General features: G+C 39.6%; 1 protein-coding gene across 8 annotated transcripts in view; it reads right to left on the reverse strand.

Annotated features, from left to right (window-relative positions):
* Window positions 1-24,606, reverse strand: part of AZIN1 (antizyme inhibitor 1) — a 39,008-nt gene that overhangs the window by 4,455 nt on the left and 9,947 nt on the right. For 2 of the 8 annotated variants that reach the window (XM_032251406.1, XM_032251402.1), the window contains exons 3-10: window positions 18,575-18,720; window positions 11,931-12,127; window positions 8,171-8,344; window positions 7,111-7,283; window positions 4,325-4,459; window positions 3,131-3,212; window positions 2,618-2,692; window positions 976-1,138 (exon numbers count right to left, since the gene is read on the reverse strand). In XM_032251406.1, coding sequence (XP_032107297.1) covers window positions 976-1,138; window positions 2,618-2,692; window positions 3,131-3,212; window positions 4,325-4,459; window positions 7,111-7,283; window positions 8,171-8,344; window positions 11,931-12,032 — 904 coding nt within the window. In that variant the 5' untranslated portion in view covers window positions 12,033-12,127; window positions 18,575-18,720. Of the gene's footprint in view, window positions 1-975; window positions 1,139-2,617; window positions 2,693-3,130; window positions 3,213-4,324; window positions 4,611-7,110; window positions 7,284-8,170; window positions 8,345-11,930; window positions 12,128-18,562; window positions 18,727-24,606 lie in introns of those variants that run through there. The other 6 variants (XM_032251405.1, XM_032251393.1, XM_032251415.1 and 3 more) reach the window with 5 other exon arrangements.

Here is a 24,606-nt window from a genome sequence, read left to right on the forward strand (position 1 = left end):
TCCTCTACAACAAAATAAGAATAGGAAACCCTAGCCAGGTGTAGTACCAGCTATGGAAGAGGCTGAAGGTGGGAGGACTGACTGCTTGAGCCAGGAGGTTGAGGCTGCAGTGAGCCCTGATGGAGCCACTGTACTCCAAACTGGGCAACAAAACAAGAAAAAAACAACTAGCATCGTCAATATTAGAACTGACCACTATCACGTGCCTCCTAATGTGAGGCAGTGAGGAGAACAGACTGACAACTTTAGTGAACTTCATGCCCTAAATGCATAGCCTAAAAAATGTAATCATGAGGAAGCATCAAACAAACCCAAATTAATAATCAGGTATGAAACTTCCACTCTTTGAAAATGTCAAAGTGAAGAAATACAAAGTAATGAGCTGAGAAACTTTATCTAGATTAAAGAAGAAATGACAAATTCAATGTGGTCCTGGAGTGGATTCTAAACAAAGAAAAACGAAGCTGTAAAAGACAATATTGGGAAAATGGACCACTGTCTTAAGGACTAATCCACAGCGCCCCTCCCTGCCCCGCCCCACCCAAAAAAAAGTCTTGTTAATGTAAAACAGTATTTCCTACAGTAATACTAGCCAACAAGACAGACTGTCTAGGGGCTTTTTGTTGGTTTGACTTGAGTTAGATCACAAGAACTCTTTACCGCCTTTATGTAACAAAGTATGAAAATAGAGCCTCCTTGTGACCCATGTGAGGTATGGTGAACAGAAGAGATCACAATAAAAGTAGTTCTGAACAATGGATGAGAATTAGTCATCTGTTAGACATTTATCTAAAATAGCCATACCTAAACATCGGTACCAAAGAAAAGTTATTCAGAAGTCTTATGGAATGGGACCTTGGCTTTAAGATTTTTAAAAGCTGAAAACCACCTACAACTTCATGACCATCTGTTCAATTTCCAGACTAACTGCACTTATCAACCAACAAAAATAAAAATATAAACTTCATAACTTACCTCCAGAGGAAAATTTATCATTTTCAACAACTTTCTTTGCTATGATATTAACTGCAAGTGTAAATGCAGAAGACACATAGTAGCTTCCGGGTTCTGAAATTATCTTAACACCAGATCCTTCAGGAAAGTAGATATCCAACAGAGGACTGATAACATGATTAACCTATGGATTTTAAATGCCACATTATGGTTTCAATATTGAATTAGATAATTCACAATATTCAGAGATTGATATTAATTTTCTAGGAAAATGGAGCAGTTCCAATTATAGACCATGAACCTTAGCTACTTTGTGCAATTATTTCCAAGCAATTAATTAGGCATACTTTCAAGTCAGTTTATTTTCTAACTATCAGAATGCACTAATTTAAAAAATATATAACTCTAATAATAACAAATACCTACTGGTATTTGTTTTTTTTTAAGTCATTTTTCTATACTTGATCACTAATAACAGAGGCAAAATTTTCAAATCATAGTTTCTAGATACTACAAAAGGAAGGTAAGAGCGGGAAGCAGAGCAGGAAGGTGAGAAACAGGTGTGACATGCCTCTGGCCTAAGTACTAAAATTGGCTGGGAGTGGTGGCTCACGCCTGTAACCCCAAAACTTTGGGAGGCTGAGGCAGGAGGATCACTTGAGGCCAGGATTTCCGAGACCAGCCTGAGCAATATAGAAAAACTCTTATTTTTCTAAATAAATAAGAATTCTATATTATTTAAAAAAAAAATAATTCTACTTGGGAGGCTGAGGTGAGAGGGCCTTTTGAGCCCAGGAGTTGGAGGCTGTAGTGAGCTATGATTGCACCACTCCACTCCAGCCTGGGCAAGACTTTATTTTTAAAAAGGTAGTAGTAAGGCCGGGTATGGTGGCTCATGCCTGTAATCTTAGCACTTTGGGAGGCCAAGCTGGGTGGATTACCTGAGGTCAGGAGTTCGAAACCACCCTGACCAAGGTGAAATGTCATCTCTTAAAAACAACATCTCTTAAAAACAACAACAACAACAACAACAACAACAACAAAACTGAGTGATTACATCAAGGTTAATGCCCCCAAAAAAGAATAATAAAATAGTCGGCCGGGCGCGGTGGCTCAAGCCTGTAATCCCAGCACTTTGGGAGGCCAAGGCGGGTGGATCACGAGGTCAAGAGATCGAGACCATCCTGGTCAACATGGTGAAACCCCGTCTCTACTAAAACTACAAAAAATTAGCTGGGCATGGTGGCGCGTGCCTGTAATCCCAGCTACTCAGGAGGCTGAGGCAGGAGAATTGCCTGAACCCAGGAGGCGGAGGTTGCGGTGAGCCGAGATCGCGCCATTGCACCCCAGCCTGGGGAACAAGAGCGAAACCCCGTCTCAAAAAAAAAAAAAAAAAAGAATAATAAAATAAAACATAGTAAAGTTTTTTAAGTCATTAAATCATTTGTGCCATTAAGTACAGAAACACAGCTGAACTAAAAAATGTTTTATGATAATTCAAAGTTAGCTAGGTCTACTGCCTGCCTGTTGTTAATTTTCTAAGAATAAAATTTTAAAGAGATATTACAGGGTTCAGTTTCTGCCATCATTAAAATCCTACTGTACACCACTTAAGTAGCAAAGAAAGCAATTATTCTGATATGTCATCTACTGAAAAGTTTACCTCTTCCAATTGAAATTCAGTTCCCGTGAATCCTCCACCAATGTCTAACATGTTCATCGTAAAGCCAATTTCTCCCTGAAGATGGAAAAAATATATATTTAAATGCTTTTCCAAATTGTAATGGATATAAGAACATTTTAAAACCTCCTCCTAGGGAGGTAAATTATCTGTTCTGATCTTTAGTACAACAAGTTCTTGTTTTTTTTGTTTGTTTGTTTGTTTGTTTTGTTTTGTTTTACTAATAGAAACAGATTGATTCAATGTTAGGTATGCAGTCTCTTTGATTTTATTTGATTCTTCTAGACTTACACAAGTCAATTACAATTTCACTCTTTTACCCATTTTAAAGTTGTGACTGTGTAGAGCTCTGAAAGCTTATGTAATAATAAAAATGAAGTGTGTGTCATTTGGATGTAGCCAGAGTAATTCACACAAGCAGAAAAAGATACTTAAAGTTTTTAACTTAATATCCTGGCCTAAACAAAATACCAAATCATTTAAAAAAGAACTTACAGCCATGTCAAACACACATCGAGCATCAGATAGAGCATGTACATATACTTGAGATTCTTTGCAAGCACTCGAAACATGAAATCTGAAACACATAGAATAATAAATTTAAAAGAGCAGAGTTTTAGAGGCATTTCCTGTAATTTTTTTCAATTGTCATTCATCATACTGACACCATTAAGTATCCACATTAACCTTACCAAATATTTAAAGTTTACCAAATAAAGCATTAGCCTCTAATTACCCAAAAGTTACAGTACCAGCTTTTAAGAAAAGGCAATGCTAACATACAAGTGTAATTCTATAAACAAATTCTTAACAATCAGTCAATCATTAGTACTGTTCCATCCTATACAATAGAGTGTACTTTTATGTATATGTGGCTTTTATGTTTATATAGTGAAGTAACAAGCAGTACCAATCAAACTGTATCACATTCAGTTGAGCATAAAATTGAACATTCAATTTTACTCAACCAAATACAAAATGTGTCTCTTGTGAAATAAATACAAATGAATATTAATCAAGCTAACAGTATCACTATTGTTCACTAGTATTACTAGTGATAAAATTTCAGAATAGAGTACCTCCTGATTGTGGCAGTGGTTACACAAATGTTAAAATCCATAGAACTGAACACTGTAAAGTTTCAGAAAAATGAAAAAGTCAAACTTTCTTTTTTCCCTTTATTCAAGATAGTACTTCATTAATTTTTATGTTAACTTAAAAAATTAAAACAGTTGAAATATGAACAAAACTCTCGAATATGTCAATACTGTCACTTAAGGTAGATTAAAACTAGACTGACATGGAATTTTATCTATTGTGTAGGGCACAGCATGCTCCAATTCTTTGTTTTGAAGTGCCCCAGAGGAATTAAAGGAGATGAAAGTCTTCAGATAGAAAACAAAATAGAATGATACCCACAAATTAGAAGTTAAATGATACTATTTTCCTAAGAATTCTAGCAAACTCCCTCCCATCCAATTTAAAAGGTGGCAATTTAAGTTACTCTGCACTAAACTAATCAAATTATTTACTATTCTTTTTAATGGGGAGAGGGACATATAGTTGCAAAACATGTGTGTTAAAAAAGAAAAATTAAATCTTAGATTTCAGGCAAATAAGATATTAAATCAACCAGAAAGGCTATCACTGTAAATGTTCACAGCTTTAAAGTGTAGAACAAATACTCACTTAACCCCAATTACTTGGACATCAAGTTCCTTAGCACATTCCAAGAGATGCCTACAGTTCTTCAGGGTAGTGCCAAACTTCATGTTACCCTCTTCACCTCCAATATTATCTTCTGTTGCAATATGTAGTAAGACCCTAAGAGAAGGGGAGATGATTGGGGCAGAGTTGGTTTACATCATCATCAGCACATGTGAAGCCTGAAGATTGTAGGAAGTATGTTGATTATGTTGCCAGTGCTCCCAAATCCAGCGACGGATGAATCAAGTGAACCTAATGAAAAACAATCCTGTATAGAGAAAAAACTAGCAATTAGGGCCTAAGGCATGAAGCTTACAAGGATGGGATTTTGGAAAATGCAGCAAGTTAAGACTCTGTTGTGGCATCAAGAGTCGGTTGGGCTCTGAAATGAAAGATGACATTACTTTCAAATGAAGTCCATCAGTCCATAAAGCCACCTAGAAAGACTAAATTGAATAGCAATGCCATCATTGTCTTTCAATAAGAATATCAGGGCTTTAAATGTCTTCAAACTTCTTTGATTGTGCTAACTAAACGTCCACTGCTTACTGCAAACATTCTTCCTACTAACACTGCTAAATCCCAGCTGGTTTCTAACTGGAGAAAATTAGAAAGTTTCTTTTAAAATTTTTTAAATTATTTTTATTTTTTGAGACGGGAGTCCGGCTCTGTCACCCAGGTCGCAGTGCAGTGGCATAATTTCGGCTCACTGCAACCCTGGACTCAAGCAATTTCTCCTGCCTCAGCCTCTTGAGCAGCTGGGATTACAGGCACAAGCCACCATGCCCAGCTAATTTTTGTATTTTTAGTGGAGACAGGGTTTCCCCATTTTGGCCAGGCTGCTCTCAAACTCCTGACCTCAAGTGATCTATCTGCCTTGGCCTCCCAAAGTGCTGGGATTACAGGTGTGAGCCACTGCACCCAACCTAGAAAGCTTTTTTTTTTTTTTTTTTAAATTATCTTATGTGTTTAAACAGCAGCCGTCTAGTCTACTGATTCAAATCTACTTGGTATTTCCTTCCAAACCATGACAACCAAGGCAAGATGATCAAGACTGATAAAATTTCTCTATTTTCAGGAGCTGAGCAAATTACAAACTACTAGAAGTTCCAAATTAACAAATTCTTTCTGTATAGCTGTTTTCCCACGGATGTCTTAATTACATAAACTAAGAAGGTTAATAATGTGACCATGAAAATATAGCTATGGCCCTAATTTGATAATCAGAGGGCAAGACTGATAAAAGCAAAAATTATTCTAAGGTTAGAATCAGCTCCACCAAGAATGTACCAGTCCCCAGTCTAACATACTAAACATCAAAAATTACAGCTTGTCTTCACAGGATCACAGAACAAGATTTTTTAGAAAAACAAGTGGTTCCCTAAAATTTTCCAAACAAGGCTTTTATCCACAAAGAGTTTCCAAAGTAATCAATGCTGTCAGGATACCTTAAGTACACCACCGAATCAGTACAAAAATTATGAACGTACAAAAAAAATACAGATAGGATACATTTTCAGAAACATACATAACTCATTAAAAAAGCCAACAACTGCATAATTCAATATGGTTTTAGTATATTCTTAAGTCCTCTTGACATACCACTTTGTGAAAACATAAATCTTGGCCTTAAAACCTTTTGCTTTTAAAAAAGCAAACCTTTTTATTTTTTGAGGGAGTCTTGCTCTGTTGCCCAGGCTGGAGTGCAATGGCACAATTTTGGCTTACTGCAGACTCTGACTCCTGGGTTCAAGGGATTCTCCTGCCTCAGTTTCCCAAGTAGCTGGGATTACAGGCACAGGCCACCCTGACCTCAAATGATACAACCTCCTCGGCCTTCTACAGTGTTGGGATTATAGGTGTGAGGTGCGGCACCCAGCCTTAAAAAAGTATTAACTTTTTAAATTAAAAAAAATTCCCTGGATGCATGAAAATGCAAGTAAAAAAACTAAATTCAGGTTCAAAAAGAAAAGTATAAGCCTTAAAAACAAAACCCCCCAAATCTATAGACTAGGCATCTTAAGACACTGTCAGTAAATACAAGCATTCAGGAACTATGGCCTAGGGTAGATTAAAACCTCAGCTAAACAGAGAAAAAAAGCTGACCAAAATATATCCTGTTTGTAACACATTTTCAAACTAAGTTATTGCAATAATGAAAATATAGCCATGGCCCTAATTTGATTATCACACCAATCAACTATCAAGGATTCCTTTAAGATTACAAGATCATATCCCCAAACTGCCATGCCATTTTTTTTTTTTTTTTTGTTTTGAGATGGAGTTTCGCTTGTTGCCCAGGCTGGATGGAGTGCAATGGCATAATCTTGGCTCACTGCAACCTTTACCTCCTGGGTTCAAGCGATTCTCCTGTCTCAGCCTCCCGAGTAGCTGAGATTACAGGTATGCTCCACAATGCCTGGCTAATTTACATATTTTTAGTAGAAATGAGGTTTCACCATGTTGGTCAGGCTAGTCTGGAACTCCTGACCGCAGGCAATCCCCCTGCCTTGGCCTCCAAAAGTGCTGGGATTACAGGCACGAGCCACTGTGCCCAGCCCCTTATTTTTAATCCCAATTCCACATGAAGGGTCATAAGTAGAGAGCCAATAAAACGCTACTAGGGTTTCCCATAGAGGACCTTTTAAATAAGTTATAAATATGGTACACACTATTGCCCTACTACAAATGCTCCTTCCCAGACAAAAGACAGACCCAATCCTCTAAGTGGTAAGATAACATTTTCAAGTACTTAGCTTTATACTTACTTGGCATTTGGGTGATTACGTGCAATTTTCTTCAATTCAATTTCATTGTCACATGTCATGATATTCACTCCAACTTTTGCTGCATACTTTATCTGAGACACTTGCTTGCAAGGACTTATGTAAATAATATTTTCTGGAGATACACCCAACTCTTGCACTAAAGCCATTTCAGTCTGTGAAAACGAGGTTAAATTAAGAATACATAATGCCACAGTTCATATTCTGGTAATGTTTCCTCTACTACTCTATTAATCCCACCACCCCAGCCCTTTTAAAGCCAGAGTCTCACTCTGTCTCCCAGGCTAAAGTGCAGTGGCACAATCACAGCTCAATGCAGCCTCCATCTCCTGAGGTGCTCAAGTGATCCTCCTACCTCAGCCTCCCAAAGTGCTACGAATACAGGTATGAGTCACCATGCCTGGCCAAACTAATTTTTAAATTTAAGGCATATGCCTGTAGTCCCAGCTACTCAGGAGGCTGAGGCGGAAGAATCGCTTGAACTTGGAAGGTGGAGGTTGTGGTGAACCGAGATGGCACCATTGCACTCCAGCCTGGCAACAAAGCAAGACTCCGTCTCAAAAAATAAACAGTGAGATGAGGTCTCACTTTGTTGCCCAGGCTGGTCCTGAACTCCTGGCTCAAGCAACTCTCACCTCAGCCTCTCAAAGTGGTGGAATTACAGGTGTTGGCCATCGTTCCTGGCCTAAAAATTGTTAAAAAGAAGCACCAGAGAAATCTGAGTTTAGATATTTGCTGTAGTAACTAGCAGTTTGGTCTAGCAGTAGCTCTTGACTAAGAAGGAGATACAAATTAAAAGTTTTCAATTAATAAAGATACAATGTTTCAAAGACTCATCACACAGAAACTTCCCTTTCACTGGTGCACTTGAAAAGCTTGTAATTTTTCAACAGGAGGCTGTGTATTTAAACAATTATTTTAAAACTCCATCCAAAAAGTCAAACTTCTTTGCATTTGTTCTTCAACTGCTGTAGCTACAATGTTAAATTATTAAATGTTTCCGTTTCATAAAAAAAAAAAACAAAAAACATAAAGCACTTACTTTACTGGAACAAGCAAATCCAGTTCCAAGAGCTGCCAAAATCTCAAGTACGGCTGGAGCAGAGTTGCACTTCACTGTGTAGAATGGCTTTATCTGAGCCACTACATTCTGCCACTGACTGTGTTTCTTCACAATCTTTCCAAGATCTCCCACAAAAAATGCCTTTTTCCCTGTCTATTATGGTTATGAAAAAAAGACAAACATAAACAAAAAAACCATTGAAAGTCAAGTATCAAAACAGGAAAGAATACCTCTTTTCCTCCACAAAAACATGGGCCAAGACATATATTTACATATAGTAGTACATTTAAAGCTTGTTAAGTGTGATTTAACTAGATTTAGTAAAAATTAAGAGACTCTAAACACATTTGTTCTTTTTTTTATTATTATTTTTATTTTAAAGACGAGGTTTCACCATGTTGGTCAGGCTGGTCTTGAACTCCCTTCCTCAGGTGATCTGCCCGCCTTAGCCTCCAAAGCGCTTGGATTACAGGCGTGAGCCACCATGCCCGGCTGTTCTTTCTTATATTTGATTACTTTTATTGTGCTACACTAGCACAGTAATTATCAGTTGCAGTGACAGAAGTCAGAGTAAACTCCCTTGATTTTACTTTTTGATAGCTGAAGGAAGGAAACCAATTTTCTCACATGCTTCCCCCACTGTTTAAAATACTTTGGCAGTTCAGGATGCAATTTCCTAATCACCATTAAAACTGCACCTTAAGACAACATGGTAAACCTCTTATTTTATTACTTTTTTCAGAGTCGAGTGGTCACTGTAGCCCAGGCTGGAAGGCAGTGGTGCAATCATAGCTTACTACAGCCTCCAACTCCTGGAGCTCAAGCAATCCTCCCACCTTGGCCTTCCAAAATGCTGGGATTAAAGGTGTGAGCCACCATGCCCGACCAGGAAACTGTTTTTAAAAAGTCCGGGTTAGTTTGCACATGGAGATGTCAAAATTAGATTTTAAAAGTATGAAAGTCTACCGAATATCAGATAAGCCTAAATAAGAATAATTTTCTTACAGTTGTGGCTATTCTAGGACTAGAGCGATGACTTATGCATGTTGAACAAAACTTATATTACTCAGTGTTAGATGGCAGGCAAGGAAATCTTACTTAGGACATACAATATCCAAATACTGTTTGAGAAGCCATGAGGGCAATTTTTTGTTGTCAACTCTTTAATTCACAGTATTGAAATTCTCCATTATTGGAATATAGTGCCCAATTGATATAAATGCAAATTATATGTTATGTGCAACAGAATTTTAACAGTTGTATTAAGTTATCCATCCTCACAAGACCTGATATCTGTAGTATTATGGAGACACAAAGTTTGTACTTAACTTGATGGGGGAAAAAAGGTATTTATGGGTACCACCAAGAGAAATGGGATGAAACAACAAGGTATTCAGCTTCTTTTCTTATCCTAGGCATGATGTGAGTCTGGATCAGCAGGGAATGAAAAACAAATTTAGAGAGCAGGGAAGCCTTGTATTTAAATTAAGCAAGCTATGGCAAACAAGAGGACAACGAAAAGAGAGATAGGAGGTCACTATAAGGACACCTGCAAAGACTATAAATAATGGGAATGGAGGAGGTTCCCCTTGTATTCATCAAGGACATTATGGAGGCAAGACCAAGGTTAAGTGAGAGAGGACAAACAAAAGATGGACTGAATGACAGAAAAATATCACCCCAGAGCCAGGAGAGAATAGGGTTGAGGACTAATCCTCACTGAATGTTACTAATGTGGGACAATTTAGATGTGGAACAAGAATGGATGAAAGGAATATTTCAAAGATTATCTGACCCCTGAAAAGTGTTACAAAAAGTCAAATGAATAAAGTTAAGTGACTAAGAGATAGATCATCAAAATTTGACAAGGAGCTTCCCAGTGGCAATTAACTGAAGAATGGCTTGGCAGAAATTGGTTGGCCAATATGACAAATTTCATGACTAATACGTCAAGTTTCAAGAGGCTGAATGGCAGAGGAAGACAAAGAGATTTTTGGATGGATGAGGGGAAGATGAACATGCCTGTAGAATGAAGGTCAAGAGAAGGAGAGATGATTTTTGGATATTCAATTACTGAACACCAGTAACATGAAAACAATTCTCTAACAAGCTTGGGGGAATATAAAGATTTTCTCCAATAAAGAAAGAAATTATATCGGTTAAGTCTAATATGAAAAAAAAAATGACTAGGCTGGACATGGTGGCTCACACCTGCAATCTCAGCACTTTGGGAGGCCAAGACAGGTAGATCACCTGAGGTCAGGAGTTCAAGACCAGCCTAGCCAACATGGTGAAACTCTGTCTCCACTAAAAATACAAACATTAGCCAGGCCTAACGGCAGGCACCTATAACCCCAGCTACTCGGGAGGCTGAGGCACGAGAATTGCTTGAACCAGGGAGGCTGAGGTTGCAGTGAGCTGAGATTGCACCACTGCGCTCCAGCCTGGGCAACAAGAGCAAAATTTCATCAATAAAAATGAGAAAAGGCTGGGCGCGGTGGCTCTCGCCTATAATCCCAGCACTCTGGGAGGCAGAGGCGGGTGGATCACGAGGTCAAGAGGTCGAGACCAACCTGGTCAACATGGTGAAACTCTGTCTCTACTAAAAATACAAAAAATTAGCTGGGCACAGTGGCGCGTGCCTGTAATCCCAGCTACTCAGGAGGCTGAGGCAGGAGAATTGCCTGAACCCAGGAGGCAGAGGTTGCGGTGAGCCGAGATTGCGCCATTGCACTCCAGCCTGGGTACCAAGAGTGAAACTCCGTCTCGGGGGGGGGGAAGGGAAAAAAACAAAACCTTAAGTAGCATTGAGTATATGTTTCTGTAGAAGTTGACTCTTAGAGTAGTAGAGAATAAGCATTCAGTATAAATTATCAAATTTTCAATGAATGTACACAGCCAAGATTATCTGAAAGTCAACTTACACCTACTTAAGAATACAATTAAGACCAGGCCCAGCGGCTGCCGCCTGTAATCCCAGCACTTTGGGAGGCCAAGGCAGGCAGATCACAAGGTCAGGAGTTCGAGACCAGAATGGCCAACATGGCAAAACCTGTCTCTACTAAAAATACAATTAGCCGGGTGTGGTGGTGGGCACCTGTAATCCCGGCTACTGGGGAGGCTGAGGCAGGGGAAATCGCTTGAACCCGGGAGATGGAGGTTTCAGTAAGCCAAGACTTTGCCACTTCACTCCAGCCTGGGTGACAGAGCAAGACTCCGTCTCTGGTTGGGGGAGTGGAATACAAAAATTGGCCAGGCGTGGTGGTATGCGCCTGTAATTCTAGCTACTCAGGAGGCTGAGGCAGGAGAATTGCTTGAGCTCAGGAGGCGAGGGTTGCATGTGAGCCAAGATCGCGCCACTGCATTCCAGCTTGGATGGCACAGTGAGACTTGTCTCCAAAAAAGAAAACAAATTGAGAAAAATGAGTAACAAGGCATGTACTGATTAGAAGGTTGGCTGGCATCACATCAACAGAATAAACAGAACACACGTGAGTGCCAGAGGCTAAAAGACATAGCAGGGAAAGGGCCATAGGGAAGATTTTTAAATGTGTACGAGAAAGAAAAATGGATCACTAAGGGGAATGGGTGTTGGGGAGGAAGGTCAAATTAAATCAACCTGGATAAGTTAACACCTGAACTAACTACTTTTGATCAATTACCATCCTGGAAATTAAAAAGCACTAACGTTTTAGAGTTTAGAAAATGACAAACACTGTATTTGAGAAATGGCACTCACCAGGGTATGTTCATAAACATAGTTATCAATAACATTTCCAAGGTTTGTTCCTTCATCCAACAGGCCAACGGAGTAGTTTGCATCATCAATAAATCCTTTCATCTCAGCCGTATTCCACAAAGCCGAAAGTCATAAACCAGGAAAAACAAGAGACGGGCCGCCAAGCCTATGTCTGGGTCCTTAGAATATGCAACAAACTGTCAAAATAGAAGTTATATAAAAGTCTGTATTATTTCAATAGACAATGTATAAAAGTGTTTTAAGTGCCTAATTTAGTGAGAAATGTATGCAGTCATTTAACAATTTCAGAAACACCTGATTATTATCCTTTAACACCCATTTAAAAAAGCAAATACATTAATGTTTTATGCATTTATCCAAAAAGGTCAATATAATTTGAAGGAGTGAGTCACATATATACACAATACAATACAAGCCTATATTATCACCTTATTTACAGAGCTGCAGACCCAATCTGTATTATATTATTTTGTGCTCCTATAACACATAATTGCACCCATTTTAAAAGTAAAGAAAGCTAGTGAAATATCTGCAGCCAAGAAATCAAAATACCAGTCTAAACTTTTAATATACTGTCAGCCACATTAACAGCACTGCCAGGTAATCGCAGAAATTCCTGGATGCGCATGGTGGCATGCCTGCACCATGCCTGCAATCCCAGCACTTTTGGAGGCCCAGGCTGGACTGCTTGAGTCCAGGAGTTTGAGACCAACCTGAAAAACGCAGCATGCCCCTGTCTTTCCTAAAAAAGTTCCCAAGTAAATAAAAGCAATAAAAGTGGGTGAGGGACAACAACAACAAAAAAAAATTTTTTTAAAAAAAACAGATGAGGGTGGAGGACGGCTTTAGAGAACAATCTGAATCTTTGATGTATAGACTGCCTAGGCCTTACCTCAAGCTAAAATAGTACTAGCTACATCAAGTTAGCAATGTTATGAGGTAAGTTGCTTTGGTGAAATCACTGGACTAGGAGTCAGAAGACCTGGTCCTGGCTGCATAATTTCCTAGTATCTACACATCAATTTCTCTAAACCTCAGTTAACTATCTTATTTCTTCAATAGGTTGTCGGAAAAAAAAAAAAAAAAAAAAAACACCCATAAAGCATATGAATTAAAAACATCTGTTTATGTGATGGCTAGATAGAATAGAGCTAAAATTAAGTTGTCGGTTATCAGAAATGGAAAAACAACCTAATTAGAAACTAGGCTTATAAGCTAGGTATCTGTACATCCTAAGCCAGTTACTAAGAAATCTGATTTTAAAAAAAGCTTTAAGCTAAATTCTAACCCTCTTCAATGAAATCAGTAAAATAAACCTGCCCACTCCCACAGAGCACTCATTCTCCTGGGGCAGCACATAGTGACATATAGGTTTATCTTCTTTGTTGAACTTCACTGGTACTTAGGTTACTTTAGGAAATAACTTCGACATAAATGAGATAAAACAAGTCCACCAGACAGAATACTACTATCTGGTACTAACTTCTGATTGCCACATTAATAATGGGCATAGTCCAGCTGTCTTGGCAGCCTATTTTAAAACTTGCACAGCCTTTCCTGTGTCCTTGATTCCTCCCACCACCCCCTTTCACCCTCTCCAATGCCCCAAGCTAGAGTTCACCCTTGGTCGATGGCCACTGTCCTCAAAGTATACTCCATTTCAACGGCTCTTAAAAGTGTTAGCATTTTGGCTGCCAAAAAAACAGTCCTTAATAAGCTGTATTAGTCAAATTTCATGAAATACAAATGCTCAGTTTTAACTTTTAAAATACTAACAGCTTCGTTTCCAATAAGCCAACTGCGTTCAGTTCAACTCATCGGACATCTTTCATGCTATAGCACGGACTGAAAAGTTGAGGATGTTTTTATCAAGTTAATTGAGGCCTATCTGAATAGATCTAATATTTATGCAATGAAGTCAAATCACAGTCTGCACATCCTCAAAAGGTTGCTGTAACAGGACTGCTGTAAATCTGTGCCCAGAAAACAGACATTTTAGGCTGAGAATACACATGTATTTTAAGCAATTTAAAACACCAATTTTTGGGGGATAGTCAGCTGGGCACTAAGAACAATAAAAAACATAAAGGTCACTCATTTAAATAGGTAAATATAAGAAAGTAAGGTAGAAACTTCCTGTTAGGTTTGGCATCACTACCCTTTTTGGCATAGCAGCCAATTTTCATTATTCTACTATTAATAGATATAAAATACATTGAAATGGAAAAAAAAAAGTAAATTGTGTCCTCACTTTATGTCAATAGCTTCTTGCAAACTGTGTCTTTTAAGCAAATGAGGTAAAACAAAACCATTTTTTCTTGACATTATAATGAAATGTTATTTGAGGACTTGTTGTATGTCTTTTTGCTTAAAGTAGCAGTTTCCAAGAACTAATTGACTAAGTCTAACATATATGTAGTATTTGGTATTTACTTGAAAACCTCTGGTTATTGATTATAGACCATCACAGGCAACTGCTGCCAAATACAGAAGGTTTAGCTTTCACAGACAGGATATAAGATAAGGCTCCATTTCCTAGCCACAGCATTCTTAGGAAGAGCAATTTTCCCGTAACATTCAGGATCCTCAGTACTTATAAAAACATCAGGCCCACTGTATCAAGTCTTACTTGCTGACTACCTACATTCTTCAGAGCTTCTTCCATAGTAGTATGATGATATGGATAAAGATTTTTTTTTTCTCAAATATTTTCAAACCATGTAATTTCATAGGTTCAACTCTTACTGCCTGCTAAGCTAGCTTAAATCTAATAGCAAACCTATTTATAGCAGTCTCCCAGCTGTTCTAAGTATTTCATCTATTCAATATTAATTATCTTAACCCTTAACACCACAATGACAGCATTATCCCCATTTATATACTGAGGAATGGAATAATTAAGTAGGTTAGCTCTAGAGACACTAACGATCAAGCCACGTTTAAAACAAGATGAAAACTCTGCTTCCCTAGACCCCATCCCTGTTAAAACATAGGACTCCTTTTTTGGAAATCCAACACAGTTTTAAGTCTCTTTAAAAGAACTTTATCATCTCCACATAATCAACCCGTTTCGGACACATGAATAACTCACTCATACTTGAAAAATGCTAAGTTTATTCACACTGGTATAAAAACATTACCATGCCTACTCAAAGCCTTTCTTCATATGATGTCCCTTTTGCAGCAAATCCCCAACTCCACCCCAGGCAACCACTGACCAGCTTCTTGTCACCATAAATTAGACTTTTTAAAATAAAAGCTAAATAATTGTAAACATCAACTGAAGGCTAAACCAAAACAGCTAACACATATAGTGGCATTATCAATATAAATATAGTGAAAAACATGACCTCCTCTAAAGGAAAGATACAATGCTTGTGGACTTGGTTATTCATCTTTGAAATGGAACTGTCACTTCAGAAGTAACAGCAGAATTGTTAACCAAGTCCCAGCTGAGTGACAAAATCATTCTGTTGGAAAAATGAAATAAAATTCATTTGCTATACTGGTAGTACTTGACAAAATGGATTAAGGATCACCTGAATCCACAAATGCAGTATATTAACATTTGTTTTCCTTCATTATACAGAAAACTATAATAAAATAGTTGACCGAACACAATACTTTGGAAGCTGAGGCGGGAGGATTTTATGAGGCCAGAAGTTTGAGATCAGTCTGAGCAACACAGGGAGACTCCATTTCTAAAAGAAAAAACATAACAAAAACCAATACTAATAAAGCTCTAAGGGAGGTTTATTTCCTTTGATGTCCTCTTGAAGGCTTTGGGATTGCTGTAAATTCCTAGCCCAGAGTAGGTACTCTGAAACAAATGAACAAAAGAATTCACAACAAAGAGTGGGGAGTTCTTAAACTTGGCGGTGTTGGTAATGAAATCCCTGGAAGTGTAGTGAAAAAGTAGGTCTATTTTTCCTTTTTTTTCTTTTTTTTTGAGTAAAGGTGTCACTCTGTCACCCAGAGTGGAGTGCAGTGGCATGATCACAGCCCACTGAAGTCTCAACCTGCTTAGGCGATCCTCCCACAACAGCCTTCAGTCCTACCTCAGTTCAGTCAGTCCCTGTAGCTGGGACTACTGTCGCATGCCACCATGTCCAACTAATTTTTTTTATTTTCCTTGATATGCAAGCAATCCAGATGTACAGTCATGTGTTGCAAAACAATGTTGACAAAGACAGATCAAATGTATGAAAGTGGTACCATAATACCATATTTTTACTGTGACTTTTCTATGTTTAGATATACATAAATACCACCGTGTTACTATTGTCTACAGTATTCAGTACAGTAACTCACTATACAGGATGGTAGCCTAGGAGCAGTAAGCTATACCATACAGCCTGGGTGTGTTGTAGTCTGTACTATCTAGGTTTCTGTACATACATTATGATGCTCAAACAACTACAATGTCACCTAATGACACATTTCTCAGGATGTATCTGTCATTAAGCTACAGATGCCTGTGAATGCAAAGCTCAACTATCAGCTACTGTTAAAGACTAAAAGGCCTGTAGGACTGGCCGTTCCAAAGAACCAATGAAAAGTAAAAAAATTTAAAAAAAGACTAAATGCCAAGAAAAAGCCAATTCCCTCAAAAGAATCTGTAAAACACAAACACCTTAAACAACAGGTGTTTTTTTCCTCTTTGTGGACAATAGGGTCTCACTACATTGGCCAGGCTAGTCTCTAATTCTTGGGCTCAAGCTATCTTCCTGCCTCTGCCTCTCTAAGTGCTGATACTACCAGTATGAGCCACTATGCCTGGGGTTAAATTTTCCAATACATCTTGAGGCAACAAACTCTTTGTCCCAATAAAATGCCACTTGGAAGCCCAATATTTCCAAAAATTGAAAAGGGATAAGTAGGCAGGTAAGGTAGGCTGCTCAAGTCTTTCCTATATGTTGTGCCCAATCTCAATGAAAGAGTCCTAAAAAAGCAACTCAAATCATACCTCTGGGATCACTGCTTGCAGTTTTCTTAATATATTAGCAAAAATAGTTTACAGTTCCATTGTTACAAAAAGAAAGGTTTATGTTCCGACATTTATGTCTTACTGAAAGCATTAAGTGAAGAAATATTTTGCTAAAATGTTTCAGGGGGTATTAAAGTTAATTGGCAACAATATGTTAAACCAAGAGTCATAGACACAGCATGTTCTAGGATGCAAGCATGAAAGTTAAGTGTGCATGCGTCAGGGGTGAGCAGTTTATACCTTACACCAGATTCACTAAGTTAATCTACCTCAATCTTAAACACCACAGGGGGCAGGACACGGTGGCTCACGCCTGCAATCCCAGCACTCTGAGAGGCTGAGGCAGGCGAATCACGAGGTCAAGAGATCAGGACCCATCCTGGCCAATATGATGAAACTCCATATCTACTAAAAATACAAAAATTAGCTGGGCGTGGTGGAGCACGCCGGTAGACCCAGCTACTCCAAAGGCTGAGGCAGGGGAATCACTTGAACCCGGGAGGCGGAGGTTACAGTGAGCCAACATAGTGCTACTGCACTCCAGTCTGGACAACAGGGCGAGATCCGTGTCAAAAAAACAAACACCACATGCTACTGCACTCCAGTCTGGACAACAGATCGAGATCCGTGTCAAAAAAACAAAACAGCACAGCACTCTTTCCAGGACATCTCCATACTCTCCACTAAGAATGCGGACTCAAACCCAGGTGATACACCAAACATCCTCCCTAAAATTCTGGGTGAAAATAATTCCCAGAAGAAACTGTACCACTCTGGCTTACATATCAGAAACAGGACTATTTACTGGCTCCAACATATTCTGGTGCTATTGGACCTTGAATTAGTTAAACTTGAAAAAAAAAAATCTTCTCCATGTAAATCTTAGTTTCTCTTCATTAGAAGTGAACAGCAAATCTTTTTTCTTTTTTTGGGATGGAGCTTCACTCCATCATCCAGGCTGGAATGCAGTGGTGTGATATCGGCTCACTGCAACCTCTGCCTCTTGGGTTCAAGTGATTCCCCTGCCTCAGCTTTCCAAGTAGTTGGGACTACAGGTGTCCGCCACCAGGCCCATCTTTTTCTTTTTTTGTATTTTTAGTAGAGACGGGGTTTCACTATGTTGGCCAGGCTGGTCTCAAACTCCTGACCGGATGATCTGCCTGCCTTGGCCTCCCAAAGTGCTGGGATTATAGGCGTGAGCCACCGTGCCTGGCCAGCAAATCTGTTTTTAATAAAAGCTCTGATGTCTAGTAATATCAACAGACACTAGAAAGTATTCTCTACTCACAAGCACTTTTAAGCTATTTTCAACCACCTTGTTAACATACAGTTGAGAAAGCTCAGGTTACTTTACACTAATACAGTAGCTATAACCACAACACTATTTCTATTAATAATTTCCTCTTAGACTCATAACTGAGAAGAAAAAATATGTAACATTCCTTATTCACACCTTCATATTGGTGTTTTTGTTAATACATTTTCCATGAAGAGCTGCCAAAAGAAACAAAAGGCTCCAAAGAACCACACACTGCTCCCTGGAGCCTTTCATGAGGCCGCTGAGTCCTCATGTTCATCGAGAGGGTAGCTCCAAGAGTAGTGGCTGCGGCAGCTGGGCACTTGCCTTGTTACACACCTGCTACAAAGGCTTCTACAGTTGATTGTACTTCAGAAGAAACTGATACATCTCTCAAATAATCACAAGATAATTCTGGCAGCAACAGCCCACTTGACACCAAGCTGGATGAATATGAGTCTTGGATTTCTGAAGTGAAGACCTCCCTGGAAGTAGAACAGGGAGAGCTGAAAGGTTGAGAATACTGTTTCAGAGATACCTAAGCAGGAAACCCAACCTTAATACATCAATTATTTTTCTAAAAGGATTTTTACTCATTAAAAATGAGAAATGATATTCTGAAATTTACACTATTACTGTTACTCTGAAGATGCCTAAGCACAGTTCTACTTTTATTTTTACATAGGCATTTGATGATTTGGCACTCAGTTCACAGCTTTAAAAATACACAATGTTGTTTAAGTCCCCTCTGAGTTCTACCTACAACAGAAAATAACGTTACTTACCGCACAGAATACCTTTAAAAGTAATTGACTAGAAGAGCACTAGAAGATTCTAAACAATGATTCTGGTACTATAGATGTGAAGCCTCTAGGTTTGAATCACTATGAAAGAGTGAAGCTACATACTGAAATTGGAAGAAAATCCCTATAAATTGGGTGATCGTAAGATCGGATAAACTTCTGCTACCCTGAACCCCAAAATAAGTGACAGACAGTAACAACAGCCTACATCGAGTACTCCGAGTAATCAAGGACAAGGCTTGCTTCAATAAGAAAGCCAGTAATCACAATGCATACCCCTAAAATTACTTTTCAGGTGATAAGGTTGCAAGAAACTAAGTAAACCTACAGGAAGAAAACTAAAGGTGACTAAGTAATTGTTTTAAAGGAGAAAAACAAGAATGAATAGAAAATATGTAAGGGGGTGAAAAATCCTAAAGGGAGCACGCCTAACAGGCTAAGTCTGATAGTGCTTGTGTAAAGACTGCCTCACTATAAATATTAAAATGTAGCTTGATGAGAAAACAAAATACATAATTCTCACAGTAATATTACTTTCGCATATGGAATTAACACAATTAGACTCCCTTAAAAATGTTGTCTTGACTATTAAATGTGTATTTTCTGCAGAAAATTTGTGTGTACTAAAGCGTGTGTTTATCTGCACACAAGTGAAATATTTACATCCCTTTTGGCAATTTAATAACATTAAAGATGACTATTACAATACAACATCAAGTACACAATCATATTAATTTCAAGTTTTCTAGCTTTCCTGGTTTCAATCAAGCATAGGGAATAATCCTTTAAAGAGACACACTATTTTGGTCACCTTAGGGCAGAGCTCACTGCCTGCTTATCCCCTACCTACCCAAGGAAAACATAGTAATACATGTGCAATACAGTAATTACAAAGAAGACCAGGTTAAGTAGGTTATTAAGAAATAACATTTGGCCAGGTGCAGTGGCTCACACCTGAAATCCCAGCACTTTGGGAGGCCAAAGTGGGTGGATCACCTGGGGTCAGGAGTTCAAGACCAGCCTGTCTAACAAGGTGAAACTCCATTTCTACTGAAAATACACAAAATTAGCTGGGCTTGGTGGTGTGCACCTGTAATCCCAGCTACTCGGATGACTGCGGCAGGAGAACTGATTGAACCTGGGAGGCAGAGATTACAGTGAGCCGAGATCACACCATTGTAGTCCAGCTTGGGCAACAAGAGTAAAACTCCACCTCAAAAAACCAAAATAAGTTGCAATACCTCAGAGGCCCCTGTACATCTCTCCCAGGTGGTGATGGATACATATCCCTTAAAATTTGTTCAGATCGTCTCCAATCATCATTCCTTTGTTACTTAATTTTTAAATTCTCTATGTGACCCCAAAACTGTGTTGGGCAGTGTGGTACTTTACATTCCACTGACTGGCAGTTCAAGTAGCACATAGTCTAGAACACATACCTGGGACTGGAACTGCTAGGCTGTTAATGCCAAACAGTTTTCAAGTCTTCTGCTCATTTTCTTGTTTTTGCCTTTTATTTATCTGCAGGAGCTCTTTATGAATTTAGGATAGCAAACCTCTCATTAGGAAGATTATCTGTGGGGGGGGGGGGGATTTTTTTTTTGTCGTAGTTTCCATGTTGAACATACCAGAGTAACACCATCCTACCTTTGGTCATGCCAAATATAGCACATTCATGCTGAACCTGAGCTAAGAAGATACCATACTTGTTTAGGACCACTTTGCAAACTGGACATCAAGGGATCCTTTCAGTAAAGATCAAGAAGTAGATAAAAAGTAATCTGGGCTGGGCGCAGTGGCTCAGGCCTGTAATCCCAGCACTTTGGGAGGCTGAGGTGGGCGGATCACAAGGTCAAGAGATCGAGACCATCCTGACCAACATGGTGAAACCCTGTCTCTATTAAAAATACAAAAATTAGCTGGGCATGGTGGCGCGCGCCCATAGTCCTAGCTACACGGGAGGCTGAGGCAAGAGAATTGCTTGAACCCGGGAGGCGGAGGTTGCAGTGAGCCGAGATCAAGCCATTGCACTCCAGCCTGGCACTAGGTGAAGGAGCAAGACTCTGTCTCAGGGAAAAAAAAAAAAAAAAAAAAAAGTAATCTAAGTCTGCTGGGCCCGTTGTCCCATGCCTGTAATCCCAGCACTTTGGGAGGACGAGGTGGGCGGATTTCCTCAGGTTGGGAGATTGAGACCAGCCTGACCAACATGGAGAAACCCCATCTCTACTAAAAATACAAAATTAGCCGGGCATGGTGGCGTGTGCTATTCTGGAGGCTGAGGCAGGAAAATCGCTTGAACCTGGGAGGCAGAGGTTGCGGTGAGCCGAGATTGCGCCATTGCACTCTAGCCTAGGCAACAACAGCACTCTGTCTCAAAAAAAAAAAAAAAAGTTATTTGAAGTCAACATAAAGCTCATACATTGCCAGGCACAGTGGCTCACACCTGTAATCCCAGCACTTTGGGAGACCAAGGAGGGCAGATCACATGAGGTCAGGAGACCAGCCTGACCAACGTGGCAAAACTCTGTCTCTACTAAAAATACAAAATTAGCCAGGCATGGTTGCCAGTGCCTGTAATCCCAGCTGTTTGGGAAGCTGAAGCAGGGAGAATTGCTTGAACCTGGGAGGCGGAGGTTGCACTGCACCAAGATGGCACCGCTGCACTCCAGCCTGGGCAACAGAGTGAGACTCCATCTCAAAACAAAAAATGGGTGGGTGGTGGGGCTAAAATTAATTTTGGTCTATATGAGCAGTCACTGTAAGGAGCTGTATCCTAAGAATATGCTAAGCAACTAAAGAATTCAACTAGAGTATAAAACCAAAAAGCCGTTACAATTAAGTTTTTCTAAGACATATCTATAGAGAAAGAACAAAGCATGTGTGACTTATACAGTTCTCATTAATGTATGTTTTAAGATTATTATAGCTAATGCTACTCTATTATCCTAGAGCAGTGTTGTCCAATAGAACTAACCACATATAGCTCCCAAACATTTTGAAATGTAGAGCTCATACAGCGGAGGAACTGATTTCTAATTTTATTTAGTTTTAATTTAGTAAATGTGAATAGCCACCTGTCTAATGGCTACTGCTCTTAACAGAGTAGTTTTAGAGGTTACTGTTTTCCTATGTTTAAACTACTAAGATCAAGTCCACAAACATCACAAATTAAAAAGTATTTGGGCTGGGTGTGGTGGCTCACACCTGCAATCCCAGCACTTTGGGAGGCCCCGGTGGGTGGATCATGAGGTCAGGAGTTGAGACCAGCCTGGCCAATGTGGTGAAACCTTGTCTCTACTAAAAATACAAAAATTAGCTGGGTGTGGTGGCACTTGCCTGTAGTCCCAGCTACTCAGGAGGCTGAGGCAGAAGAACTGCTTGAACCTGGGATGCAGAGTGAGCCGAGATTGTGACACTGCACTCCAGCCTGGGTGACAGAGTGAGACTCTGTCTCTAAAATAAATATATAAATAAATAACGTAAAATAAAATACATGTTTGTCCCTAAAATGACTTTGCGTAAGCTAACAAATATCAATTCACAAGTTGACAAACACAGTATGTAATAAACTCCTTATCAAGTTCTGAACAGAGACTTGAAATATGTGCTTACATAAAATAAGGCAAAAATTCCAAGTTTAAAAGGTTTGTCTTGGCTCTTGCTGCAATTACGTTAAAGGCATTTTAAATCTCATGATGGCTGGGTATTGGCTAGGTATGGCCTGGGCAGGCTGAACGTGACTATCCTAATCCCTTAACCCAGTCTGCTATACTGTATACTGTATTTTTTACTCATGCAAAATGTAAAGAACAGTGGATTAGGGAAAAGGATAAATACCTGCTTTAGTTGACATGTGACAAATTGCTTGATTTGAGTGGGCATGGAATAAAGGAAGGACAAAATACCTGTGCTCCCTGGGCCTTACCAGTACCTAACCCCTTCACTTGGAAGAGCCTCCTTAGGCTTATCTGAACAACGGCCAGTCTACAACAGTAGCCTACCATATACTAGATTTTACAGTCCTTTCTTATATGCAATATCTTGTTTATTCTAATGGAAGTTAAATGCCCCCAAAAGAGATTGGTTTACCTGGGTTGGGGTAGGGGTGGGGGAGGACCCAAACTGGAGAACTCTGAAACATGACCAGACTAGGTGAAGACTGTGGTGGAACACACAGATTGGTAGTCACTACTAATTTTCTCAGCTCAAGTAACCTTTAATAAATGCAAAAGCCATTTATCCCCTTTAAAAACTGGTCTATGGTTGGGTGCAGTGGCTCAGGTCTGTAATCCCAACACTTTGGGAGGTGGAGGAAGGTGGATCACCTGAGGTCAGGAGTTCAAGACAAGTCTGACCAACATGGTGAAACCCCCTCTCTACTAAAATAGGATATTAGCCAAGGGTGGTGGCACATGCCTGTAATCCCAGCTATTTGGGAGGCTGACGCAGAAGAATCACTTGAACCCGGGAGGCAGAGGTTGCAGTGGGCCGAAATCACGCCACTGCATCCAGCCTGGGCAACAAGAATGAATCTCCGCCTCAAACAAGGGGTGAAAAAAACTGGTCTACATTTCTTTCCAATTGTTTTGGCATTCCTAGAAAAAAATGCTAAATTTGCTCAAAGCAAGAAATACCATGTCTCTAAAACCTTCTTTATCCACTAATACGCTATCATTCACATTGTGCTTTTACAGAATATTTTTCTGCTACTTTACACAAGCATTGACATGCCATTGACTACTACTTTGTGCATGCCAAGGGGATATACAGACTATTTCAATGATAGAGGTTTTACTCATCTTTTTGGTCAAAGAGAATTTACACCATTAATGAATATTCTGTTAATGTGCTTGTACCACAGTATCTTTAAAGTACCAAATATCTGTGAGGAATTAAATCTGGGACAAGGGGAGGAGAAAAGAAAAACATAAGTACCATACAGCAAAACTAAAATTTTCTCCTTTCTCTGTAGTCAGGGTCAACAATCTCCCTTTCCTTTGAGACAGAGTCAGTCTTGCTGTCTCCTAGGCTGCAGTGCAGTGGCACCATCTTGGCTCACTGCAACCTCCACTTCTGGGGTTTAAGCGATTCTCCTGCCTCAGCCTCCCTAGTAGCTGGGATTACAGGCATGCACCACCACTCCCTGCAAATTTTAATATTTTTAGTAGAGACAGGGTTTTGCCATGTTGGTCTTAAACTCCTGACCTCAGGTGATATGCCCTCCTGGGCCTCCCAAAGTGTTGGGTTACAGGCACAAGCCACTGTACCCGGCAACAACCTGTCTTCTACTGACAAGTAACAGTGAAACATGAGAAGTACTATCTTTCCAGCCCAGCACAGTGGCTCACGCCTGTAATATCAGCATTTTGGGAGGCTAAGGCAAGTGGATCACCTAAGGTCTGGATTTCGAGACCAGCCTGGCCAACATGGCGAAACCCCGTCTCTACAAAAATACAAAAATTAGTAGTCAGGCATGATGGCGGGTGGCTGTAGTCCCAGCTACTCAGGAGGCTGAGGCAGGAGAATCACCTGAACCAGGGAGGCAGAAGCTGCAGTGAGCTGAGATCG

The sequence above is a fragment of the Sapajus apella genome, unplaced genomic scaffold (genome assembly GCF_009761245.1).
Source record: "Sapajus apella isolate SASKATOON/1434 unplaced genomic scaffold, GSC_monkey_1.0 scaffold3, whole genome shotgun sequence".
In the NCBI taxonomy this organism is placed as follows: Eukaryota; Metazoa; Chordata; class Mammalia; order Primates; family Cebidae; genus Sapajus; species Sapajus apella.